The 26,876-nt window shown below is 50.7% G+C and overlaps 1 protein-coding gene across 5 annotated transcripts in view; it reads right to left on the reverse strand.

The window, feature by feature from the left end:
• The window catches only part of NDRG3 (NDRG family member 3), a 1,445,730-nt gene that overhangs the window by 1,054,149 nt on the left and 364,705 nt on the right, over positions 1 to 26,876 (reverse strand). For all 5 annotated transcript variants that reach the window (XM_069652255.1, XM_069652253.1, XM_069652252.1 and 2 more), the window contains exon 5: positions 18,282 to 18,402. In XM_069652255.1, coding sequence (XP_069508356.1) covers positions 18,282 to 18,402 — 121 coding nt within the window. The remainder of the gene's footprint in view (positions 1 to 18,281; positions 18,403 to 26,876) is intronic.

The raw sequence follows: 26,876 nt of genomic DNA on the forward strand, positions 1-26,876 counted from the left end.
TCGCAAAATCAAAGAACAGATGGAAACCGGGATAGAACGCATCAACCAACGGCCCAGTAGGTGGGCCATGGCGACATCCTCCTTATTTGAACAGTCACTAGAGTGAGGTCATAGCCGCCGCTGCACGAAGGATCAAACGCAACGTACTTAATCAGAAGCAACACAACAGACCACCGGCGACCACCACGCCCCCGACCCAAGGCTCCGGACACTTGAATCAGTAAGGAGTAGTGGGCCAGAGGGAAAGAAATAACAGTTTAAGTTTAAGTTAATCTGGCCGCATAGTTTTCTCTAGCGCCAGTAAAGTTCGGGCGACAGATACTTCATGTTGGGGAGGAGTATGGGGAGGGGGGACAGGGAGTTGTTATATGTTAAAATTTATCCGGGACACGACACCAAACCAATTCCCACCGAGAAGCTAAGATGCACCTCACACCCAATATCCACGCACCCGAAGGGCATGCCCACCGCATCCTTACACCCGCATACATCACATACATATCTGATACAACAATCTAGACCTGTAGACAGGAATGGCCACACAACAACATAACGGCGGCTCAGATGAAGAAACACATGCCCCAAGGGAACTTAATACTCGGCATAGAGCCTTAAAACTCCTCACATGGAATGTGAATGGCATGGGCTCAAGCATAAAACGCCGACTTATAATGCAATTCCTTAACAGGCGTTCTCCTGACATAGCTCTCCTTACAGAGACGCACCTGGCGGGCACGACCTGCCAATTTTTCCGCAGAACGAACTATCGCCAGGCGCATCACGCAGGGTACACGATGGGTTCCCGAGGAGTCCTGATTCTTTTACATAAGAGGCTCCCCTTTACACTGTCGGAAGTGAAACTAGACCCCGGGGGCCGTTTTGTGCTGGTTGAAGGCACCCTATGGGAGGAGAAGGTGGCCATCCTGGCAATATACTCCCCGCCGGGACTGGGGGATACTCTCCTAGGGGATGTCACGGCACTGATAGTACAACAACAGCCAGACTTATGGATCCTGGGAGGGGACTTCAATGATGTGATGTGCAATACACGGGACCGAACTCGTATACGAAATCGAGACCCAAATAAACCCACCCGATTAGCGACCTTTGCAACAGCTCTGGGGCTGAGTGACGTATGGAGAGACCTCCACCCCTTAGATCAGGGGTTCTCCTTCCACTCAGGGGCTCATGGATCCCTGTCCAGATTGGATCACTTCTTCCTCCCGACCCCCGAAGCATATAGGGTTAAGACAGCGGAACTCCTTCCCCGCGGTATCTCTGACCATTCTCCCCTGGAATTAATGCTCCAGGTGGATAAACCACTGCCCCCCAAGACCTGGCGGTTAAATAGTTATTACCTGGGTCTGCCAGAGTTCGTGAAACACATCACGGAAAAATCCGACGAATTCTTCGAAATAAACACAGGCTCTGTAGAAAGCCCGGTGACGCTATGGGAATCCCATAAGGCGGTACTTAGAGGGGAAATAATGGCATGGACGTGTAATAAAAGGAAAGAACAAAACAAAAAAATCACGGAGGCGGAGGTAGCCGCAAAGGAATGGGAAACTAGATATGTCACCAGTCCCAGCCCCGAGGTCCACCGCTCCCTTATGAAAGCCAGAGCAACTCTTCATAACGCAGCGTTAGATAATGCAAAACAGGCACACAGAGAGACCAGGACCAGAGTTTATGAGTATGGTGACAAAGCCGGCAAACTACTGGCCTGGCTGGAACGCCGTGAGGAAGGGCACCGGCATGTCAGACAGATAACGGAGAACCCCAACACCCCCGCCAAAACAGACCCAGAAATAGCGGAGGCATTCGCCAACTTCTATGCCACACTTTACGCTGCCCCGACATTACCAATGGATCCGTCCCTGCTGGATGAGATCGCAATCCCACGCCTCTCGGAACAGCAAAAAACACATCTAGACAGAGAACTGGACGAAGTAGAGATCGCAGAGGCCATGTCCCAGTTACAATCTGGGAAGACACCAGGTCCTAACGGCTTTCCGGCCGAGACCTGGAAAAAACTAGGCAGTAACAAAATGGCGACCCCCCTTCGAGAACTATTCCTAGCAGCCAAAGACCTGGGCACCCTCCCGAGGGACCTACGAACAGCAAATATTGTGGTTATTCCGAAACAGGGTAAACCCCCTGACCAATGCACGTCATATCGACCCATATCGCTTATTAATAGTGAGGCGAAGATCCTTGCCAAGGCGCTGGCCAATAGACTCCAACAGGCCATACCCACATTGGTCCACCCGGATCAATGCGGCTTTATGCCGCAGAGATCCACTAGAATGAATCTACGCAGGCTACATTTACTCTTGGAAAAAGCCCCGAGCATAGAAGCGCCACTAGCTCTCCTAGCTATTGATTTTGAGAAGGCTTTCGACTCGGTAGTGTGGGAAAGCTTATGGGCGGTGATGAGACGCATGAACATAGGTGAGGCTTTTCTCGGTTGGATACGGCTCCTATACGAAGCCCCAATGGCGACGGTTAGGGTAAATGGCTGGACCTCGAAAGCCTTCCCATTGGGCAGAGGCACCCGACAGGGATGCCCTCTTTCCCCCCTCCTATTTGCCCTGGCGATCGAACCACTGGCCCAATGGCTCAGACAAGTCACCACATGGTCTGGATTCCGATGGCCGGATGGAAGAGAGGACAAAGTGTCCCTTTACGCTGACGATCTACTACTTTACCTCAGCGATCCAGAGCACGCATGCCCAATCATAACCCAAATGCTGACGACTTTTGGGGAGTTCAGTGGACTAAGGGTCAACTGGGATAAATCGGTCCTGTTCCCGGTGAGGGGGGGGGACATGGCAATTCCCCGAGGCATCCCATACCGAGTAGAAAGGGAGGGCTTCCGTTATCTGGGCATATGGATCTCCGGGATCCTCTCGGAATATGTGACCCACAACCTGCACCCACTAGTAGATCGTTTCGCAGAGGACGTAAGACATTGGATGCTCCTCCCTCTTACGCTCATGGGCAGATCGGCCCTCTTTAAAATGATGGCGCTCCCGCGCTTTCTTTATGTGCTACAGAACGCCCCACTGACCATACCAAACTCAGAGTTCACTCAAATAGAACGCCTGGTTGGAAAACTGATATGGAAGGGCGGGCAGCCCCGAATTGCATTAACCACACTACAACGATCCATCTGGGAGGGGGGTATAGGTCTCCCACATCTAAGATCCTACTACTGGGCCTCTCAACTAAACGTAGTCAACGACCTCCTCCACGGAGATCCCGGACAACCACATATAAGAGCGGAGGAACCCATTACCCGGGGCAGCCCGCCACTGGAAATACTATACCAGACCCTAGCCAGGCCCCCCGCACAAACAATGTCCACCCATATCGCGACGGTATGGAGGCAGGCACATACCCACATAGGTTGGGGAAAACAAGTTACCATGGCACAACCACTCTGGCACAACCATAGGTTGAAGGAGGTGAGGAAGCTGAATGCATGGACCAGGTGGGTGGAGGCTGGGATATCCACAATAGGAGACATCGTTACGGATGGCTCAATCCTCCCATTCGAAACCCTGCAGCAAACATATGGATTGCCAGAAACAGAAAATTACCACTATTTGCAATTAACACACGCCATTGGTGCACATAGGCTAGAGCTTGACGAGCTAGCAGACTACACACCCCTGGAACGTAACCTCCTGGTACAACACATTCCTGCAAAAGTCACCACTACCCTGTATAAGGCGATTAATGCCTTTGCCACCCCGGAGCTGACTAGCCTTAAGAACAAATGGGAGCGTGACGTGGGGCCTATTGAACCAGAGAACTGGATCCAAATACTTATGCACCCACGCGAAATAGCAATTAATTCCAGGATCAGACTGGTACAACTAAAAATACTACATAGGGTGTACTACCCGCGAAAGGCCCTATTTAGCTGGGGAAGAGCAGAGGACCCCAACTGCCTGAAATGTGGAAGGGAGGAGGGCACTTTCATCCACCTCCTCTGGGGATGCTCTGAAATTAAGACTTTCTGGGAGCAATGCTGTCAACAACTCACAAAAGCCCTGGGGCGCACGATAACCCCAGAACCTGCTATAATGATATTGGGGGCCCCAGACGAGAGCATCTCGAACAGGTGGGAGGGTATCTTTCTTTCCAATGCAATGGGTTTAATAAAACGGGATATAGCACAAAAATGGGGAGCCCCGGAAAGCCCATCCGTGAATCAATGGTCGAATGAAATGGACATTTGCGCAGCACAGGAGCATAGAATATACACAGCACGGGGATGCCCGGCAAAGGCGCACAAGATCTGGGGGAAATGGGAGGACTGTGTGTGGTAGAAATTGCCGGTGAAGTGGAGGGGTAAGAAGATGGACACATTCCGCATACGAGACATGAAAAGAAACACAAGCCTCGGAAACAATGGTGCGGAAGAGCAATGACTGGAATCAAGGGGTGTACCAACCGGAATGTTGAAGGGAGGGTGGAGGGGGGGGGGGTAAGGTAGATGTATTGTATGTATGTTTAAAACCAATAAAATATGTTATTAAAAAAAGAATGGGAGTTTGAAGCGTGGTTTCCCATCTTGTTTTTGTTTTGGGGTTCGAGGGAAGAGTGTCCGTGAGCAGGGTTTTGTAGATGGATGAGACTAGTTTGCCCTACCCTTGTGCCTGAATGGTCCCATGCAGTAGTTGCCAGGTGGGAGGTTGTTGTGGGAATGTTGGGATGAGGGCCTGCAAGGTTTACCGCACTCTGAAATACAAAAAGATGTCAAGGGAGCACGTGCCCCCCTTTTCCCTCGCCTGCTGGGGTGTTATGAAGGTGTCTTGTATGAAGAAGTCGCCAAACGTTTTTATTTTGCACTTGTCCGCCCAGATCAGATACACTTTCTCGGCGGTGAGTGGATCCCGGGAATGAATTTCACGGGTAGAAGAGGGGAGTATCTAAGCTGAATCTTGTACTTTTGGGCCATTTTCCGCCATATTGCGAAAGTGGATTGCATTATGTTCAGCGTCGTGTGTGGCACAGCTTGATTGCTAATAATCACGGCCCTTAGCAAGTTGGGTGAGGCTAGTGCCCGTTCGACCTGTACATGCGGTCTTATGAATTGGGGTTCGTACCAATTACTGAGAAACTGAGCTTGTGCCGCCCAGTAGTACCATTCTAGATCGGGTAGAGCTAGGCCGCCCTTATTGACAGGAAGCACGAGGGATGAGTAAGCTACCCTTGCAGGTTTGCCCGACCATATGAGGTCCAGAACTAGGCTTCTCAGATTACCCAGGAAGCGCTGGGACAGCAGGATGGGAATGTTGGCGAAAAGGTACAGGAGTTTGGGTAAGATTACCATTTTTACCAATGAGGCTCTCCCCCAGAGAGTGAGAGGTAGCGATTTCCACCCGTTTACCTGGTCTCAATGATTTCAGTGTGCTTTCATAGTTGTCTTTGAATATATCTTGGTGATTTAGGGACACTCCAATTCCTAGATATCGGACGTGGGCCATCTCCCACTGGAAATTAAAATCGTCTTGGGCTATTTTGGTTTTTGTGTTTAAGGGAAAGGCGATTGATTTCGATTGGTTAATTTTCAAGCCAGATACCAACCCGAACTTAATTATTTCTCGCATGATAGGGTTAAGGTTTTTGCTGGGGTTTTGCATGAACAGGACTATGTAGTCGGCATAGAGTGATATTATTAGCCGGTGAGGTCCTATTTTAAGACCTCTCTGGATATGACGTTCCCTTAGGCCCGTTGCTAAGGGCTCCATCACAAGGGCGAATATCATGGCGGATAGTGGGCATCCCTGCCTAGTGCCAAGCTGGATGTTGATATGTGCCGAGCGAGTCGGCCCGAGCGTGATTGCTGAAAGGGGCTGGTTATAGAGGAGTGAGACCAGCTTGATAAACTGTTTCCCAAGTCCAAGCTGCTGTAGCACGGCAAACATAAAGGGCCACTCAACAGAGTCGAATGCCTTTTCGGCATCCAGCAGCACCGCCACTGCCTGGTGATCGGGTCAAGTGCTGCCAGAACCCCAAACATTCTGCGTATCCCGAATGTGGTGTTTCGGCCAGGCACGAATCCCGCTTGGTCGGTGAGAACCAGTGCAGGCATTAATGGGAGAAGCCTATTAGCGAGGATCTTGGCCAGGATTTTGTTGTCCAGATTAATTAATGATATGGGGCGATAGGACTTACAATCTTCGGGAGGCTCGTCTTTTTTGTGTAGTAGTATTACGTTAGCTTCTCTTAGTGTCTGTGGGAGAATGCCGGATTTGATCGCTTCTTGAAGACATTTAGCAGGAGAGGGGCAATGAGAGGGGGAAGTGTTTATAAAACTCACCAGTTAGCCCGTCTGGACCCGGGGCTTTGGAAGGCGGTAGACTTTTGATGCCTTCTTGGATTTCTTCCAGCGTTATGAGCGCAGTGGCTCACGGAGTTCCCCCTCCACCCAGTAAAGTTCTGTGTCGTTGAGATAGTTCCGGATCGCATCAGAGTCTGCTGGGCTCCCGGCGCTGTATAGGTCTTGGAAGAAAGCCCTGAATACCTCGACTAGGTCTTCTTCTTTGTGCAGCATATTTCCCTGCGGTGTACGGATGCTGTCCACCCTTGTCGGCCTCCTGTCTGCCGCTATAAGGCAAGCAAGAAGGGCTCCAGGCTTCTGGCCTTTGCCGTATTGTCTAATTCTGCGATTGTGCCCCAGAAATCTAATCTCCCGTTCAGCCAGTTTACTAAAGTTCAGAAGTTCTTCTTTCAACCTCGCCTGGATTGGGTCTGAATTGTGTGAGGCTTGCTGCTTTTCCAATTCGTTCAGGTGCGTTTTGCAGGTCTCTAGTTCGCGTCTGATAAGTTTCAGGATTCCGTTTTCCTTGGCTAGACAAACACCTCTTACGTAGCATTTGAAAGATTCCCATGGCACTCCGGCAGAGTTGACGGTGCCTTGGTTAATGTCAAGAAAGGTGTTGATTTCCTTGCTTAGCTCGGTTGCGAATGTCGGATCAGCGAGGGATCTGGGTTTGAAGCGCCACTGTGGAGGTCGTGGCCTGGCGGTCTGCAGGTGGCATTCGAGTATTACCGTGGCGTGGTCTGAGAAGGTTTTGGGGAGTATTTGACATGCGCCCCATTGCCAGTTGCTGTGAGCGGAGACTAGCAGATAGTCAATGCGAGAGTTCGTATTATGAACACTTGAGTGGTATGTGTAGTCTCTGGCTTCCCAATTCTGGGTCCTCCAAATGTCCAATAGGTCAAACGCTTTGCAGATCTCCTGCACTTGTAGGCTGGCTTTGGACGGGTGTGCTGTTAACTTTGATTTATCTTTTTGTGGGTCGAGATGAGTATTCAGGTCGCCTCCCCAGATTATGGTGGCGTTTCGCACTTGCGAGAGGCGGGATAGCACCCAGTCAAATACTCCACCTCCTCTCCCTCCACTATGCCCCGAACCAGAAGAGCCCTTCCCTCGTTATCTCTTTGTTTGGATCAGGTGGAACCCCAGTGAAGAGTGAAGAATAGCAACTCCCCTGGCATAGGATGAATATGAAGAGAAGTAGCGATGGCAACCCCAGCCGCGGGCCCACAGGTGCTCACTTTGCGGCAAAAGGTGGGTTTCCAGAATCATTGCCACCTCGACCTTGTGGCGTCTAAGTAATTGCAGGATCTTGCGTGTCTTAGCCGGGATGTTGCCCCCTCTAATGTTCCAGGTAGCTACTTTGAATGTACCAGTAATGATTTGTATGACACCGGATTGCAGCAAGATCAGAGTCAGAGTCTGGACACCTGGGACGGCTGGATTGCATGGGAGCAGCGTCAGGAGGGAGGGCTCGAGACGGGGGGGGCGGCGGGGCTCTGGGTGAGGCCTGCAGTTAGGCGGTGGCGCATTGAGCGCGTTTCGAACGACAACAACAATTAAATAAATGTCCTTACACGGACAACCCCCAACTCATCCGTTTGGAACCCCCCCAACTGGAACATAATGCGTGCTGTGCACGGGGCACGGGTGGCCTTCCTAGGCTTAGTCCCCAGCCTCCCGTTTGCGAAGATTGTCCTGATGGCTTGTTTCCTGCTTGCTTTGGGTCAGTGGCGCAGGTGTTTGTCACGGCAGGACTCTCTCTGCTCTTTCTCTGTTTAAGGCTGCCGGCGTTTGGTTTGCGAATTTACATCCCCACCGGTCGAGGTATTGTGTGGCTTCTTCTGGGGAGTTGAAGAAGTGGGTATTTCCTTCCAGTTGAATGCGAAGCCTCGCCGGGAAGAGCATGGAGTACATAATCTGGTTGGCGCGTAGTCTGTGTTTCACCTGGGTAAACGATCTCCTTTGGGCTTGGACAGACGGCGAAAAGTCAAGGTAAAACTGGATGTCGTCCCCGGCGAAGTGTAGTTTGCCCTTTTCCCTTGCCATTCTGAGGATGGAATCCCTGTCCTTGTAGCTTAGAAGCTTGGCAATGATCGGGCGGGCAGGGGCCCCAGGCGCCGGTCTTGTTGCAGGGATTCTGTGAGCTCTTTCCACTACAAACATTTGCGATAGGACTGTGGGACCAAAAAGCTCTGTGCATAATTTTTCGATGTGTTCTTCCATTCTGACTGGTAGTTGTCTTTCTCCGATTCCGACTATCCTGATGTTATTTCGTCTGGAGCGGCCTTCCAAGTCCTCGTTTTTGGCGAGTACAGTTTTCATTTGCCCCTCAAGCGTGGAGACCCGGGAAGTCAGTGCTGATGTGCCGTCGTCCGGATCTGACACTCTGTTCGACGGAGTGGAGCCTGTCGCTGTGTTTGTCGAGCCGGTGTTGTAACAGGTCCACCTTTGACAAGAGCGAGTGTATCTTGCTGTCCAGGCCGCCTATCCCAGCTTTTCATTCCATCAGGATTTCCCTAATGTCCGTTTGTTGCTGCAATTCTGCCTCCGACTGGTTGTTCGGGGATTCTGGACGGTGTTCCGGCCTGGGTATTTTAGGCGATGGGCCTGCATCAAAATTGAGTCGTTTCTGGGACTTGTCCGGCTTCCCCATCTTGAACTTGGCTACGTGTCGGAGCGTCTGGTTTTGGGGTGCAGCCAGGGTGTGGGCGAGGCGATCAGATTTGGCTGCTTGACGCCGTGCGAGGGGCCGAGGCCCTGATGTGCGGGGAGACGCTCCGACTCTGAGCAATTCTCCCCGTGCCGCTTTCCACTGGAGGTGGCCGCAGCAGGTCCCGCAGGTGGCTCTTGTCCGTCTGCGAAGGATTTTGGGCAGGCGAGCCGGGTCTCCTAGGCCCCACGCAGGTCGTGGCTGTGCAGGCCGCACTACGCAGCAGGTTTCTCACGGAAGGCGAGTCCGATTCACTCCGAATTTTCGACAGGCATGAGATGCCGTCCGAGGATATATTATTCTTTGCAAATTTAGTGGATTCGCCACAGGATTGCCTCTATTAATCAGGATTCATGCGGGAGGCAGCTGGGAGCCCACAGGGGAGCGGCCATCTTGGTCGGCCCTCTAGCACCCTCTTAGATCATATCATGCTTGGTTATTTTCCAGTAAAAGCAATGGGCAGCCACTGATTACTTTTCTTTATCAAGACAAGTCGAACCGGCAGGGTGCCTTCCCACCTAGTTCCCGGTTTCTAGACCATTAGCAGAGATAACAGTTTTACATAAGTAGTGTAGCATATAGCTATACAATTAACTGCGTCCACCAACCAAAGCCTAGCCTGCTCTTCTGCAGCTGCACTGCCTACTTCCCCAAATCCCTGTGAGCACCTGCAGTGATACCTCCCTTTCAACAGTCTTATCTTGGGCCCTCTGGGACTTGCATCCAGCAACCTTGGTTTTCCGCTGCATTGAAGTGGGAATCAGATGTCCACAACACTGGCTTGTCAGGGAAATTTACCATCCAGCAAAACTTCAATCAACGGAAGGCTGGTAAGAGTCTTTAATGGCAGTCCGCAAGCAGCAAACAGACTGCAGGAAGACTGCATGAAAGCACCCAAATCCCAGTGATCATGAAGGACAGAGATTCGCAAAGCCCCCCCCCTCCACAGATTACATCGATGTTCTACCTTCTCATAACATGGTCTATGGAAGGGGCATGGCAGACAACACTCCATAGCATCGATACAAAATGTAATGGGCGGTCTCCTGCTTATTCCACTACCTTCTCATAGCACAGTAGGCTTAAGTTACTTACCTGTAACTATTGTTCTCCAGCATGGGTCTGGCATGGATTCACATGCTCATGAATATTCCCAATCATCAGGCTGGGAATCCTCAGTAAAAGAAAAACCAGTTTCACTTTCACTTAAAAACTGTATTTCTCCTCTAAACCAATCACTGTCCTCTGGTTCGTACTGCCCTCACCAATGACAGCCCTCTCCCTAAGCCCCTCCTCTGGCAGCCAACTTCAGATTTGGTAGGCACGTAAAGTGGCAGTTTGACCAAGAAAAGCCACAGAGGGGCCAAAGGGAGCTTTTGCATGTGGATCTATGCCAGACCCATGCTGGAGAACAATAGTTTCAGGTAAGTGACAAACCTTATCCAGCATAGGGTCTGGCATTGATTCACATGCTCATGAATATCAAACACATAGCAGTACACAAGGCTCAACAGAAGCAATTAACTCTTACCTCTGGAACAGACTCCCTTCAAGCGAACAGGTTGTGTATCACTGCTTGGCCGACTCTGGACTTCTCCCGGGAATCCCCGTCGACGCTGTAGAACTTGGTATTGTTTATTTATATAGCGCCTATACACAGACAAGTATCAAAGCGCTCAAGGAGGGTGGGGACACAGGGGAAAATACAACAGTCGCTCAGAGCCCTTGAACATCTGTGACGATAATAGTCTGGCACAGGCAGAGTAAGTGCATAAAATACATTTAACATTATGGGATATAGCAAATAGGTGATTCTGCAATTTCGACAGTACAATTAGCGGTGAAGACAAGGGAGAAACAGACAGACTATCTTCAGGCGTGGTGCGTAAGGATCGAGCAAGTGCACATAGGGTAAAAGGACGGGGAGGGTCAAGTGCACCCAGTCGGTTGAGACTGGGGTAGGTGCAGAGAGAGCCATTCTCTGGGTTAATTTCTCAGTGCGTTGTGTGTGAATGGGGTGTAGGGCCCTGAGGCAAGTGCGAGACGACTACCAGGGGTGTTGGGGGAGCAGGGAAACCCTGAGGTACGTTCATGAAGGTGTGCATGGACCTCCATGTAGTAGCTCTACAGATGTCCAGCAGGGGCACACCATACAGTAACGCCTACGTTGCATCGACTGCTCTGGAGGAGTGGGCTCTCGGATGGCCGGCCAGCAGTCGGTTAGCCAACCGATGGCGGTGCATGATGCAACTGGAGAGCCACCTTGAAATGGAAGCCTTGGACAATGCCTTTCCATGGTTCACAGGACCAAAGTACACAGATAACTGTCAAGTCTTCAGAAAACTCTTGTGTGCGTCACGTAGAACTTCAGGGCACAAGCAACGTTCAGCAAGTGCAAGTCCCTTTCTGCTGGGCGACAAAGGTTTCGGGAAGAAAACAGTTGACGCCAAAGGCTTTTTAAGGGGGAATTTAGACAGAACCTTTGGCATGAAAGAGGGGTGCAGATCTCACCTACACGTCTGGCTGAGGGGTTGGCCACAAGGAATGCCTTCCACGAGAGAAACCACAGTGCGGCCTTATGCATAGTCCGAATCAGGTTGAGTTCACACGCTGGGGCAGGAACCTTCACCGGCAGGAAAGTTCAGAAAAGGGATCTGGTGTATCAGGATATAGCAGCCAGAAGCCCCTTGATGGAGGCGTGCACCAGACCAGCCTTTGCCAAGGATAGAAAGTATGGAAGGATTTGTGGAGCCGTGCCCCTCAGAGGGGTAAATCTTCTGCGACCAACACCACGTAGCAAAACACTCCCACTTATGGCTGTAGCACTTTAAGGTAGATGACGCCCTGGCCTTGGCAAGGACCTCCCTGTCGTCCGCTGGCAACTCATAACGTATAAACTCTAGGGCTGCAGGACCCAAACCCTCAGGTTCAGTGCTATATGATAGGTTATTTATAACGTGCTTAATATCCAGAGGTTTCGAAGCGCAGACTCAGGGATCGAACCTGTGTTGCTCTGAGTCTTGCTTTCAAGGCGAGCACGTTGCCCCCGAGCTATCCTCCCGATCCTGGGTCGTGATGAAAGATTGCGCCTCCCTTTCTGGCGAGAAGATCCGAAACCACTGGCAACTTGACTGGAAGCGATGCCGACAGGCTGAGATGGTCCGGATACCAAATCTGCCTCGGCCATGCCGGGGTGATGAATGAGTATCATCTTGCATTGAGTGTGTTGATGACCTGTAGCAGGAGAGGGAACCTCGTACAGAACCAGCCCTTCCCACGGGAAGGAGAAAGCGTACCCTAGGCTCCACGGCTGGTGGAAACAGATCGATCTGTCGTCTGCCTCATTTGACTAACAGGCCGTTCACCTGATCCTGACGAAGCTCCCACGCGCGGTAGGCACGCAGTTCCCTGAAGAGGGAGTCTGCAATGGTGTTCTTGACTCACGCCAGGTGGAGAGGGATGAGGAAGATCCCCTGTCCGACGGCCCAGTGCCACAAGTCCTGCGCTTCCTTGCAGAGAGCCGGGGATCGCGCCACCCCCCCCCGCTTCCTGATGTAGAACATGGTGGGGGTGGTGTCTGAAGATCCTCACCACCTTGCCTTTCAGAGATGGTAGGAACGACTTGAGGGCCCAAAACAATGCCCGTAGCTCCAGGATGTTGATATGCATATCCTTCTCCTCAAGCAGCAACAGGCCTCTGGCGTGCAGACGTCTGGTGTGCACTCCCCACCCTTCCAGGGAGGAGCCTGTGGTGACTGTCTCCTTGCACGGGGGGGTTTTGAAATCCATGCCCTGGGCGATGTTGGAGCAGACGCCCCACCACTTGATTGCCCGTCGGGGACCTGGCAGACGTTTCCGGACACCTGTATTCAGCAAGCGTCCAGGAATTCCTGTGGCGGGGGGGTGTGCGGTCGCATCTGCAACCTGCAGATGGATGAGGTAGATGCAGGACGACCTCATGCCCAGTAACAACTTGATAGTCTGCACCGTGGCTGTCTTCGTCAACAACAGCAGTTGTACCTTTCCTAGAATGGCTGCTAGCCTCGCCTCCGAGGGCGATGCCAGGCAAGACACCGCATTGAGTCTGGCGCCTAGTAACAGCACGTTCTGCAATGGCGTTAAGCAGGACTTCGGAAAGTTGACGGAGAATCCCAGATCCGTCAATAGCCGGGCGGTCGTCTCCGTTGGCCAGCTCTAGCGAGCGGGCGTGTATCAGCCAGTCGTCCAGGTACGGGTATACGTGTATGCCCTGTAGATGCAGATGGGCCACCACTGGTGCCAGATATTTTGTAAACACTTGGGGGACGACTTCAAGCCAAAAGGTAAGGCCTTCAACTGGTAGTGCTGGTCCTGCACAACAAAATGCAGAAAGAGGTTTCTTGTGAATGGGGACGTTAAGTAGTCTCCTTTTTCCAGCCTGCTGAGAAGCCGAGGGATGTGCTGCTCCTGACAGGGAACAGGGGGATACGCGGACACCTGCGTTGGAACTCCAGGGTGTGTCCTTAGGTGAGAGCATTTACAAGCCATCTGTGGGTGATCTTTCTCCACTCGCTGATGAACCTAGTCAGCTTGCCTCCCACTAGGGTGCACAAGTAGGTGGCAGATGCCCCGGTCGGTTCAGACTTGCCTCAGTAAGGGCGTCCTGCCCTGTGGGTGCCAGCGACCCTGTCCTCCGCTATCTGTATGACGTGGAGAACCCTTTTGAAGACCTGCTTGACTTTCTCCTGGAGGAGCGAAAAGATAAGCGGTGCTGCTGAAGAGTGGCCAGGGAACGGGCCATCTCCGTATCCGACTTGATGGCCTAGAGGGACTCATCAACAGCCTTCCCAAACAGATTGTATCCGTCGAAGAGCATGTTCAGCACCTCCTGATGGAAATTAGTGTCTTTCATCCAACCTTGTCGACAAAGGCAGACAATGTTCCCCATTTGCCGGAACCCCCGTGCGGCGACGTTCAATGCCACTGTGATGGTGCGATCCGACGCCACTTTCCCTTCCTGGAAGAGAGTGAGGGCTTCCATCTCATCGTCGGGGATTAATTCAAGGATCAGTCCTAGCTTGTACCACAATTCCCTGTCGTACCAGTGCGTTTGCCCGTCTTGATAGTGGACACCACAGTGTAAATCGCCTTCTTTCCCATGGCATCTATCCTTTTCCCCACTCGCTGTACGTAGGGACCGAAGACGACGGGGTACCCAGCAGTTTCCTCACGGCTGCCGACACCACCAAATCAGGCGATGGTTGCGATCTCAGGCATTTGGGTGTGGAGTTCGGCACCCTATGTTTCTTCTCTAGCCTGTCACGCTTGGCTGGAACTGTGCAGGGTTTCTTCATAAGGGCCAGGCACCCCTCACAAACATCGTCCAGAAAAGGCACTGCCATGATGTCTTCCTCTTGGCCTTGAGCCTTTGATACAATAAACCCTCCTTCTTGGTTTCCTCGGGCACCAGCTGGAATAGCTCGGAGGCCCTGGTGATCATGGAGTGGAACGACCCCACCTCATCCAGTGGGGACACCCTATGTGGAGCATCCAAATGTGGCCATTCACCGTCTGCTGCGACGATGTCTTCGGCATCAGTCATCGTGGCTGTATCCGTTCCCGTACCACTGTCTGGGTCTGCTGGGGGAGAAAGGGCCTGATGTGGTGGAGGTGGTTTATATGGGGCATCAGATGATGCTTCCTTTTCTTCCACAGGTACCAGCGTGGGAGGCATTCTCATCTGGATGTCTGACACCAAGGTGTGTAGAGTCAACAGAATATCCAAGGAAATGTCCCTCGGTGAGAAGGCAGAACAGGAAAATGAGGACCTGCGCCCTCATCGCCCTCTTCCTCTTAAACGTTCTCATGGACTGTGTGCAAGGACGCCTGATCTTAGTCATCTGTGTATGAGACCTCCATGGCTTGGGCAAAGGCCTGTGAGAGCTGTTTCAGGGATGCCTTGCCCCCCTGTGCCCCCACCCAGAGGGTCTTGAACCAGGCCCTTCTGGCATGCCTGCAGACTTTGTCAAAGTCAGTGCGGTGGTGTTGAGCCATGGAAGCTACCCTTTTAGGATCAGTGCCCATGGCTGCTGTGGTAGCAGTAGTCACCGACTAGGTATTTGCCTGTGCCGGTTGAGCCTGCTTGGGCTGCGCAGCTGCCTTCTCCGTCCGTGGCTTCTCGGATTTCTCCCGTAGTTTAACCGGAGTAGATGACTTACTCTTTGAAGAGGAGTTTGAACGTATGCTGGCAATGGAGGCGGAAGGTGATTCTGATCGCGCCCAATCCGCTTTTGGACTCTCCTTCCATGGCGAACCCGGTAGACTCAAGACTTGCTGCTCTTGGCCTCATCTTGGGCTCCCATGGATGTGGCGCCCTCAAAGGACTTAGAAGACCGCTCCTTGGACTGGTCGGTCCTAGACGAGGCAGGACCCTGCTTGGAGCAAGCGTCAGAGGCCTTGTCCGTGTTAAGCCATGCCGCCAGCATACTATGCCGGTCTGTCGTTTTCTTGGAGAAACAGAGGCATAGCTCGCACTCTACTTCCTTGTGGTCCAGATGCAGGCATTGGAGGCATTGCAGGTGCTCGTCCTCCACAAACACATCCCATAGCCTTCATTTGGTGTAGGGCCTGAAGAGGGACCTTCCCTCCTCCTCCTCCGTCATGGCCAGAGGGTGCGAAGTAGGTTCAAGATGGCTTTGTAGAATCTTTGATGGATCTTTGCCCTTGAGGGGCACCGAACTTCACTGACAACAGGTCCCCACTGTCGGCAGATGAAGAAAAGAGCACACAGACCTTGAAACAAAAATGGAACCTTTTCAGTCAAAAATCACGAAAAATGTAGAAATAGTTCGAAGAGCAAACTCGAGGACTCCCAACACTGAAGCGTGCAGTAAAAATCTGATAGCTGCAGAGAAGGGGCTTAGGGAGAGGACTGTCATTGGATGGGGGCAGTATGACCCAGAGGACATTGATTGGTTTAGAGGAGAAAAACAGTTTTTAAGTCAAGGTGAAACTTTTCTTTCTTGTACCGAGGATTCCCAGCCTGACGGAGAATATTCATGAGCATGTGAATCCATGGCAGACCCTGTGCTGGAGAAGATAAGCTTCAAACTTCTCATGCTGGAGTGAGCACATGGAGAAGACATTTAGATACAGTTTCAGCAAGTCAGCAGTATCTGGTACAAACTACAGTTCTTGGACAGCACCTGGTCAGCCTAACACTACATACTGAAGCAGTTTAGCCGAGCCAAGCAATGACAAGATGGTGCTCTGAATGTCGCTTGTCTGAGCCAGAGTGGAAATACACAAGAAGCGAACAATCTATGAAGCAACCTGCATACTTCAGTTTATCTAGGTATCGCTGGGTTTGGATCTGCTCATCATTGCATAGGGTTAGTTCTATTCAAGGCACACCGACAATTCAACATGGCAGATGCACCGGAGTCTTAGCTTTGGGAGTAAGACAGAGAATCATTAAATGTGTAGCTGCACATTACAATTTCTCTAGCTCCACTCATCCACCTGCTTTCGCTCCTCCACCAGTCTATGCTCTCAGGGGCTGACCCCTGCTGCCCCCCTCATTTCACTTCGGGGTAGGACCGACTTTGGTTATACACACCGGTGGGCTGCCTACCCAGGTCGGGGTGGGGACTCTTTCCCCCACTGACTGGGTTATGACCCTGTCCCAAAGAGTTTCTAACATGATAAGCTCCCTGTATGACTAAACGTGCGACTGGATAGATAAACGATAATGCACTGTACATAGCAGTGTCAAATTTAACTATGCAATACCGTGATTTCCATATTTGTAGTGTTAGCAAGTATAGGTGATAATCTGTGACTATCTTTCCTGCATGCTGCAAGGCCAAATGTGTGCTGGCTAGTCTGCAAGGGTGTGCCCTGGCCGTGTTAAGGTTGTGTTCAGCAAAACTGGCTGTGCGCGCCAGTGCAGGGTGATCACAATTGGAATGCAGAGATTTAAGCTCTTGGGAACAGTTTGTATCGAAGTAATTTATGATCGGTACTCTGTTCAACTCCAAGATATTTAGTTGCATCTGGGCACAATACCGCGCTCTAATGAATTGGAGATTAATGCCCTAAGTGTAAGCAGCAATAGTTCCAGTTTGTTGAAATTTGTGAACCCTATACATAATTTAAAGCATGTGATTGGTCGCAAACGGATGTAAATGTAGTTGTAGGTCATTCATATAAAGGAAGTCTGAATACATTGAGACTAGGGAGGTGGTTCAAGATATGCAGACCCCAGGATGCATATGTTGGTGGAGTTGCAGCATGTCAAGTGGTTCTATAAGATAGCATCAGGGACAAGGGGCAGCACTGTTGCATGCCCCTTGCAACTGAACAACTGCAAGGAACCAATCTAGGTTTAGTCGCTGCACATAAAAGTTTGATCCAGCATATCCTATTTGGTCAGATGGCCAGACAGTTCTCGGGGTATGAAAAAATTCAGTGAAAATGTGATGGCTGGGGTACCTTCACTGATTTACAGTCTGCAATAAAGACCTGGAACAGTTTAATGAAGCCCGATATTTTTGTAACTCGTTAAATGGAACACTGCTTGGTCAATAGTGTCAGACAAATGTTTTATAGGATAGGTCAGGAGGGGAATCGCATTGGTCATTCAAATTTTTTCCCAAAAGAATCTGAAAAGCAGTTACAGCATTTGTGCATTGTCTGCACCGCAGTTCATACCGTAAGCAGAAATTTCATTCAGGGTCTTCAAAATATTCTTCCTGCTCAGCACTTGCAGGTTTTATCACCAGTCCTTTTTTCCATGTTCGCTTTTTATTTTTTACCAACTTTCTGTAGTCTAGTTTCTGGCAAAGCATCAAATAAACAGAACAGCATGACTTCACATTTTGATAATGCTACCATGACAGGACATTTCAGCTGCTGGTCATAAAGTTCAGAATCTAGAGTGGATAGATGTTTTTCACTCACACAGACAACATTATCCCATGGATTTGTTGAACTGGTATTCCCAACATGTTTGAAGGAAAAGCTGTCACTTGGTAAGTTACAGTAGATTCCCACACCATTTCTAGGGATCCATTGATGTAAAAAACGATTCCTTTGTGCAGAATTTGGCCAGCCATGCTGACTGCAAACCTACTTCCATTGATTTAGTCCTCAAAACAAGAACATTTTAATTTGCAATTACTTTTGCAGAGTGTAAACAAATAGCAACAGCAATATCAATATAAAAATGTATTTCAATAAAGGGTAAAAACTTACCCAGTTGGAAATGGGGGTGCCCCTTCCTGCTGACCAGGCGCATCAATGTGGCAAACAGCAAAGTGGTGAGTAATTTCCTGCATGTCTTCAAAGTTAAAGAAAGTGTTGAAGCAGGATTTGTCTACAAAATAAAAACCTACAAGTTAAAGCTCATTCAGCACAATAACCTCCCTTTTATTTATTTATTTTTACATTATTGACATTTTACCCAGAATGATTGTAGTGCTTTGACAATGCCTCTTGGACGCACCATCCTTTGTAGAACATAATGAGGGTGTGAGAAGGTGGGTCGTCTGGAGTAATTATTTACTCAGTAACATTTCTGCTAGATCCATTATCTAAAACATGATCAAATAAACATCAGACAAAAGGTTTTCTGCAAGGCCTGACCAAACTAGCCATCAGTTCTCAAGCTCATGCCCAAAAAGTTATAGTTTAATTAACATTTACATAGTGTTCGACTTTTCTGCCTTTCATAGGACCTTCAGGAGGCACATGATGTTGAATGCCATTTTGGCTCTAAAGGCTCAAGCATGAATGTCCAAAGTCATTAGCCTACACAGTATCATTCCAATATGCATAGTCCCAAGATTTTCCTTTTAAAGATGAATGGTAAAAAGTAAACTGGCACGAAGAGAATCATGCACAACCCCACCATACCAGAATCCTCAAACTGTATTAGTACCTTAAAAATCAATGGAAAAGGGGGGGAACGGAGGGGGGTGCACAGCAAAACCGGGATAACTGTAATGTTATTAATGGGCATGCAAAATATATATACATCAACAGTTGATAAAAGCGGGTTGCCAAAATAAGCTACTGCCATGCGGAGGTCTATCTCCCCCGGGGTGCCCCCCAACCCCAATTGTGGATGGCTGGATAAATAAAAAAAGATAAGTTTGCTGCCTCCTTTAAATGCATGTTTAAATTTTTTTTTAAAAAGTGTTTCTTAGCAGATAAAAACTACCAATGGAGATTCTTAAGCTAACAGTCCCGTTTATAAACATTTCCATATTTCAGACACAAGGCCCATAATACCTTGAGAGGGCACCATGGTTTAAACTCATTTTTACACGCAAAAAATGTACTTTGCTGGGACTGCTGGTTTAAAGAAATTATAAGTTATTCACCGTAGTGACTAACGTACTCTTAGTCCATAGTCCCCTTTCCTCCATAATGCATGGGCGTCCCTTCCAAGGGACGCGAGACAGAACCTTTTTCAGCAGAAAAACCTTCTTCCCCTTTAATTTTAGAGTTTCACGGGAGTGAGGCCCAGGGAGCATGCGCTGCCCCGACTTCGCCCTCCGGCGCCACACCTCAGTCCCCATTGAAGCATCGACAATAGAATTAACAGTGCCTAATGACACCAGTAATATTAGGGGGGAGGTTGGTGGGACGTATGGAAGAAAGAGGACTATGGACTACGAGTTTGTTAGTCATAACGGTGAGTAACTTCTAATTACTCTTACGTCCCGTCCCCTTTCCTCCATACTGCATGGGCGATTAAAACTGAATGTAGCCCCAAGGTGGAGAGGAGACCCTCCTTAAGCAAACAGGTTCCTGAGAACAGCCTGTCCGGAAGCCGCAACAGATCTAGAGCCGGCATCCAAACAGTAATGCTTGCAGAAAGCCGAGTAAGAGGCACAAGTGGCTGCCCTTCTTATGACTTGCCAAGGGACATGGCGCTGGAATGCGATGGCCATTGCCTTGGCCCTGACTACGTGAGCATGCATGTTTGCCGATAGCGGCTTGTGGTGTCCCTCGTACACTTCTTTGATGGCCGAGACCATCCAGCAGGATATGGAGGCCTTGGAAGCCTGATTTCCTAGTCTTGAGCCTCCGAAGGTTACAAATGGAGCATCCGATTTGTGGAAGCCATCTGTGCTTCGTCCTTAGGATTGGCAAAAACGTAGGAAGGACTATTTCCTCATTCAAGTGGAAAGCAGACGGCACCTTGGGCAGAAATGCTGGGTGTGTCCGAGGGACCACCTTGTCCCTGTGAAAGGTAGTATATAGTTCTAAGGTGACCAGCGCCTGGATTTCACTGATTCTGCGAGCCGAGGGGAGGCTGACCAGTAAGGCCGTCTTGATGTTGACCAGCCTGATGTCCGCGGACGCCATTGGTTCAAACGGTTTGTGCGCCAGGGCAACCAATATGATGTTAAAGTCCCACACAGGGTGTGACCTCTTGATGGGCGGGTAGATCCTTGCGAGCCCCATCAAATGTTGGACGATAGGATTGGAGGGAGATGAGGTCCCCTCCTCAGAGTTCCTGTAAGCCCTGATGGCTGTGAGGTATGTACAACAGGTGTCCACCTGGACTCCCGAGGGGGCGAGGTGCGCCGAGAAGGAGAGCACATCGTCCAAAGTACATGCCAGGAGGTCAATTTCCTTGGAGTCTGCCCAGTGGCAGAACCTGGTCCATTTACTTTTATATTGGGCCCTGGTAGCTTTGCTCCTTGCGCCCTGTAGGATTTCCAGATTAGCCAGGGAGAGGATGAGGTGCCGCAGAGTTACCTGCTCAGGAACCACGCTGTGAGAGCTAGTCTCTGAGGTTCTGGGTGGATGACCCTGTCCCCCTGCTGCGCCAGAAGATGTGCTAGGCCCTTCGGGAGGTGAATCAGAGAGGCTGAGCAGCTCCAAAGACTATGGCCTGGCTGGCCACCATGGAGCTATTAGAGTGATGTTGAGTTGGCGAGACTCCTTGATCTTGCAAATCATTCTGAATCAGCGGTGTGGGCGGGAAGGTGTAAGCCTTCATGCCGCTCCACTGAAGCCGAAATGCGTCGCCCCGGGAGCCGGAGCCCTGCCCTTGACAGCAGGCGAAATCAGGGCACTTCTTGTTTTGCAAGGTGGCAAAAAGATCCACCTGGGGATGACCCCACTTCTTGAAGATCTCCTGAATAACAAGGTCGTTTAGCTGTCACTCGTAATTGTCCACTCCCAACCTGCTGAGTCTATCCGCCTCCAGGTTGGATTCCCCCAGGAGGTGGACTGCCATGAGGTAAATGTTGTTTTCCCAGCACACTCCCAAATGCTGATTGCCAGTCTGCACAGAGGAGGGGATCTGTTGCCTCCCTGCTTGTTGACGTAGTACATGCTGGTTGAGTTGTCTGTCTGGATGAGGACAACCTTGCCCCTGAGAAGTGGTAGGAATGCTCCGAGCGCTAGCCAGATGGTGTTCAGCTCTAACCAATTGATGTGGCATTCCTGCTCCTTTCGAGTCCAGGTGCAGTGGACAGAGATTGTCGAGGGTGGCTCCCCAACCCTCGAGCAAGGAGTCTGTGGGGATAGTGGCCTGCGGGGTGGGCGGCCGAAAGGGCTTGCCCGTCCGTAGGTTGCAGTCCTTGGACCACCACGTTAGGTCATGGTGGAGGGATGGAGGAACGTTGATCTCGGATTAAGCGCCCACTCCTGGTTCCATAAGGCTGCGAAGTGCAGCTGAACCCACCTCATCCTTAATCTGGTTTGAGAAACAGCTAATAGGACCACCGCCAAGAGACCCAGGAGATGCTGGTACCACCATGCCGAGGTCACCTCTCTGCTGAGGAAGTGGGTGGTGGCCCTCCTGATGGCCGTAATCTTGTCCTCCGACGGAAATACCTTCTCGGAGCACGTGTCCCAGATGAGGCCCAAGAATGTCAGTCTGCGTTGGCTGCAGCTGCGACTTCTTCAGATTGAGCGAGAAGCCCAGATTGTGCAGTGTGCTCATAAGGGCATGGGAAGAGTGGTGAACCGCTTCCTGAGATGTAGCCCTGACGAGCCAGTCGTCGAGGTATGGGTAGTTGTGGAGGCCCTGCGCTCTGAGGTTAGCCGCCGTATTAATGAGCCTGGTAAAGACCCTGAGGGCCGAATTGAGGCCAAAAGGAAGGACCTTGTATTGAAAATGGTAGTCCATGATCCTGAACCGTAGGAAAGAACGATGGGGCTGCCAAATCGGGACATGTAGGTACTTGTCCTTCAGATCCAGGGAGCACATCCAGTCTCCCTTGCACAATGTCTCCGCTATAAAAGCTGGCATAACCATCTTGAATTTCTGAAGGGGTAAGGAGAGGTTGAGGGTGGAAAGGTCCAGCACAACTCTCAGGCCCGCCTGGTTTTTCTTCTGGATGGCGAAAATCGGGGTGCGTGGCCTTGCAAACATGGAGTAGGCTGTGACTCCATTGTGCTCCGAGATCGGGCAATTGATTTTCTGTAGCGCACGCTACCAGCCAACAAATTCTTACACAAACAACAACATGGGCGTCTGAAGGTGACGGGACTAAGATGTGTCTACCCGCGAGTGAAATTGACAAGAAATGCGGGAGTTTTGATATATTGCATCAAGGCCTGAATGCGGCCGGACGAAGATAAAATGGCGACCGCGACAGAACAAAGGGACCCACGAGACCAGCTGGCAAGTTTGAAGAACGGGCGGCTGGAGTGCCGATAGAGGGCAGAGAAGACAAGCGGAGGCTGGGTTGGAGTGGCGCTGACAAGTGAAAGCAGCGGAGCTCTGAGGACGGTGCAGGCGGAGGCAGAGAGGCGCTGCGGGAGGAACGCGCGGCTGCGGATTGCCGAGGCGAAGACACGGCTGCGGACCCGGCCCCCCTGTGGTGGTGAGGAGCTGCCGGGAGGGGCTGCCGAGGCACATCCAGCAGTGATACCAGCACTGCGCATGCATGAATAGTGTGTGCGGCTGCTGGTGTCAATTACATGCAAATTAAGGGAAGGAGTGACGGCTTGCGGGCCGGATTAAGGATGCTGCAGAGCACAATTGGGGGACCCGAAAATCCGGTGCCTGCTCGACCAGTGGCTAACGAGGCACAGATAAGAGGCTAAACTAATAAGCGATGCAGTGTGTTTGGTGAGCTGTGTTGTGCTAACTTGAGCAGATTCGCTATGTGCCACTCCCCCGTGGGCTGGCAGCACAACGCCGGGCAATGTAAGATGGGGAGACCCTGCACATTGCGAGGCCTCTGAGGAAGGCACCCAGACCCCAATACCGCGCCAATAAGTACTGGGTGTGACAACATGTGGCAGAGCCAGTGAGGAGGTGAGGCCCCACGGACCGTGACCGCAGGCCGGGTTCAGGGCACTGAAAAGCACTACCTGGGCATCGGACAGGACGATTCCGGCGGGGCATGAGCCCAATCAGCAGATAACGGGACAAGAAAGGGGGCCTACGCGGTGAGCAGCGCAGTACACGCTGCGAGCCGCGCTGCGCTCACTTGGGCGGAATAGTGCTGTGCCGTTCCCCTATGGGCTGGCAGCACAGCGCCAAGCGATGCAAGATGGGGAGACCCTGGACATTGCGAGGCCTTTAAAGGAGGCACCCAGACCCCGGTAGTGCGCCTGGGGTGACTCAGCACTGCCGCTGTGAGGCAGGGTGGACTGCACCCCTTCAAGGACCCAATACGAGCCATGAGTGGAGGCTCTGAGAAAAATGGAGCGTGTGGGAAATAATAAATGCGCGCTGGGGTGGTCTGGAAGTCGGCCTGGGCAGAGGTGCGGGTGGCAATGACGCAGATGACCTGGATGAGCAGCACCTGCTAATGTCAATGAAGATAAGTGGGAGAGCGCAACCCACCTGAAATCAAAGTGCAGCACACGCTGCTGCATACTGCAGCTTTCTGAAGGATACATGCCTGGGCCCGGATGTCATGATGCCTACCCCCGGGCATCAGGATCAAGCCCCTCAGCTCCGGGAGCAGGCATCCAGACATTTGTTTAAACCTCAGCAGCCCCGGCTAGGGGCTGTCTGGGTTCAGTCCTGGCGCCTTAGGCGCCAGGCTCATCATAGAAATCAGTCCTGGCGCCATAGGCGCCAGGCTCATAGACTTTACTTACCTGATGCAGACCATGCTGCAAAAGAGTCCAAGCCTTCATGAGGATTGGATGGGACTATTTTGTTACAGGGACTATTTTTTACTTGGGCGTGGCTCTAGGGAACTTCTTACCTGGAACTACTTTGGAGGCTATTTAAACCACACCCGAACAGCAGCACATGCTTCGCGTTATTCTGCATCCAGCAGTGTGACGCTCACCGTGCCTGCAGCATGTTAGGCAGAAACCTGTGCAGTTCCCTTAGGGACCACTGCAAAAGATTTAAGACTACAGGTGTTGGCAGTAAACCCACTTGGTAGCAGTCTGCACCACCCAGATTTACCTGGTAGCTGTGGCTGAGCAGTCAGACTTCCCTCAAGAAGAGTTAGGCAGTATGAAAAGTATACACAATAGGCACTCAGATACAATAATACAAGCAAACACTGACCAGAGCTTTGGTATCAAAGTATATAATTATTTATTTAAAAACACACAGTTGAAACACTCCAGCACTCTTATTGTAAAATATTCTAATCACAGTTACTATTGTAATATATACACCCCTTTTTCCTTATCAGATAAGTCACAGTAAAACACCACTTATTTTCATACAGAGGTGAGCGCTTAGCTAGATTGGACTCTAATAAGTTTGTGAGAAAGGGAGGGGAAAAAGACAGAATATGGAAAGGTACACCACTCTAAGATTCAGGAACACTGTTAGCAAGGCAGAAAAGCAAAAGCCACTGGTGAGCCAGAGTCCAAAGACTGGGCCCACTCTTAGAGAGAGCAGAGCACAAATGCGCCCAAGATCACACAGTTACACTAGGCTTAGAAAGTCTTGCTGAGGGTTCAAAAAGAGTTTAGTGAGGCTTTAGGAAAGTTTAGCCAGGGTGTCCCAGATTAACCCAGGTTTGAAAGCCGGAGCTAAATCTACCCCGTACAGTCGGTAGCAAGGGAAGCCAGGCGGGACACGGTACCTTAAGTGGGAAGGATCCTCCAGCGGTGGCAGTTGTTCCTGGTAGTGGGTGCAAGTTGCGTCGTCGTCCAGGGGAAGAAAAGATCTCCACTTGGAGGAAAGATGAAGGTCGTTGCACTACCAGGGAAGAAACCAGCCGCGGAGTTTTCCGGTTAAAGGTGGTACCTGTACCTGTTTCGTGGTCGTGGTAAAACGTGGTATCCCGGTTGCCGGGGTGCTTGGCACAGGCAAGGCGGCCACAAGGTACGTCGGGAAAGCGAAAAGACGGTGAAACTGGTTATCCCCACCAGTCAAAGGAAGAAGAATCGCCGGCGGGAGATCAACTCTGTTATTGGGAAAAGTGGTGTGGCAGTCCAGCAGGGCTCCACCGGTGGTGGGGTCATGGCAGGTCGGCTCAGCTTCTCCCTCGTCGGATTCTTAGGTCCTGTGGCAACTTCTGAAGTTCCAGTCCCCAAAGCCCTGCTTTTATGCAGCAAACCCCCATTCACTCAGCCTAGCTGTCACTCAAACATGCTAAGTGGTGAGCCGGCTGGCTCACCACTTGGGCCATTCAGGAAGGAGTGAGACTTGAGTTGCCTAGGCAACTCAGTCCAGGGTGCCTAAATTTCCCTCCACCCCTCCTAAGTACCCCAGACAGAGTGGCACCACTTTGGAGGGCTTCTGTGGAGAAGCCCGCCAAAAAGTGGAACAAAGGGCTCGACTTGGGTTGGAGTCACAGAAGAGAACACAAACGCCATTTTAGAATCAAGTTTTGGCAAAAAAATACCAACCGGAGAATTAATATCAATTAAATAAACCGGCGGTATGTTCGAGGCTACCGTAAATAATTAAATAAAGATAGTAGCCTAAAACAATGGGAAATCCCATAGGAAAATATTTGCGGTTGAATATAAAAAGTAGTATCCACTGCCACCAGCCAAAACTGAATTGCCCCAGCCAGTACGTCCAAAATATGATGGTTTGTACTGGTTCTGTTCAGAATTTAAGACTAGTAAAGTCAATGGTGACTTTACATGCCCTGGGAGACAGTAGTCAGTCCCAGGGTATGGAATCTATGGTGGGGGGTCACTATGACACCCATGTGTCACTGCACTGAGGGTGCTGTGTAACACACATCACAAAAACACATGAAGCCCTATGGAGTAAAAGACCCCATAGCCCATTAACACATCTAGATTCAAAGAAACACACTGAAATCATGCCCAAGAGTGAGGGTAAAAGAGTCTCACTCTCGGCAGGAGAAAAAAATAAACCCAAAAATCCAGCAAAGCTGCTGGTGGACTCACTAGATTAGGAAATTCAGCCTAAACAGAGAATTCTCCCTAACACAGCCAGCATCCAGTCTTCTGCCACGCCCGCGTGCGTGCCTGCAGCCAGCATCCGGTCTTCTGCCACGCCCGCCTCGAATCCGGAGCTCCTAGAATAAAGAAGAAAAGGACAAGGTTAGAAAACAAACTTATTTCAAATTCCTCACCTAATTCCTGAACCATTTCATCTCCGGACCTGGAAAGTACATCAGTCCTGCAAGCGTCGCTTCGCCAGCTCCAGCACGGCGCCATACTCACCAGTTCTCACAGCATCTTTCGATCTGGCACTGTCTCCATCATTTCTTCGCCGTAATCCGGCACCTAGGGGACACAAGAAAAAACGAGGTGAGCCAAGGGAATCAACAAATACAACCTCTTACCACCATAGACTTACCACCGGCAGTATTATTCCATAACTCTCCACATTTTCATATGCCGCATCTGTAAAGAGGGAGAAAAACAACACATTAACGCATGCAATAGTTACCGGACAGCGTTGGGTAACAC

This window comes from Ambystoma mexicanum, chromosome 3p, assembly GCF_040938575.1.
Source record: "Ambystoma mexicanum isolate Mex_15411 chromosome 3p, UKY_AmexF1_1, whole genome shotgun sequence".
In the NCBI taxonomy this organism is placed as follows: domain Eukaryota; kingdom Metazoa; phylum Chordata; class Amphibia; order Caudata; family Ambystomatidae; genus Ambystoma; species Ambystoma mexicanum.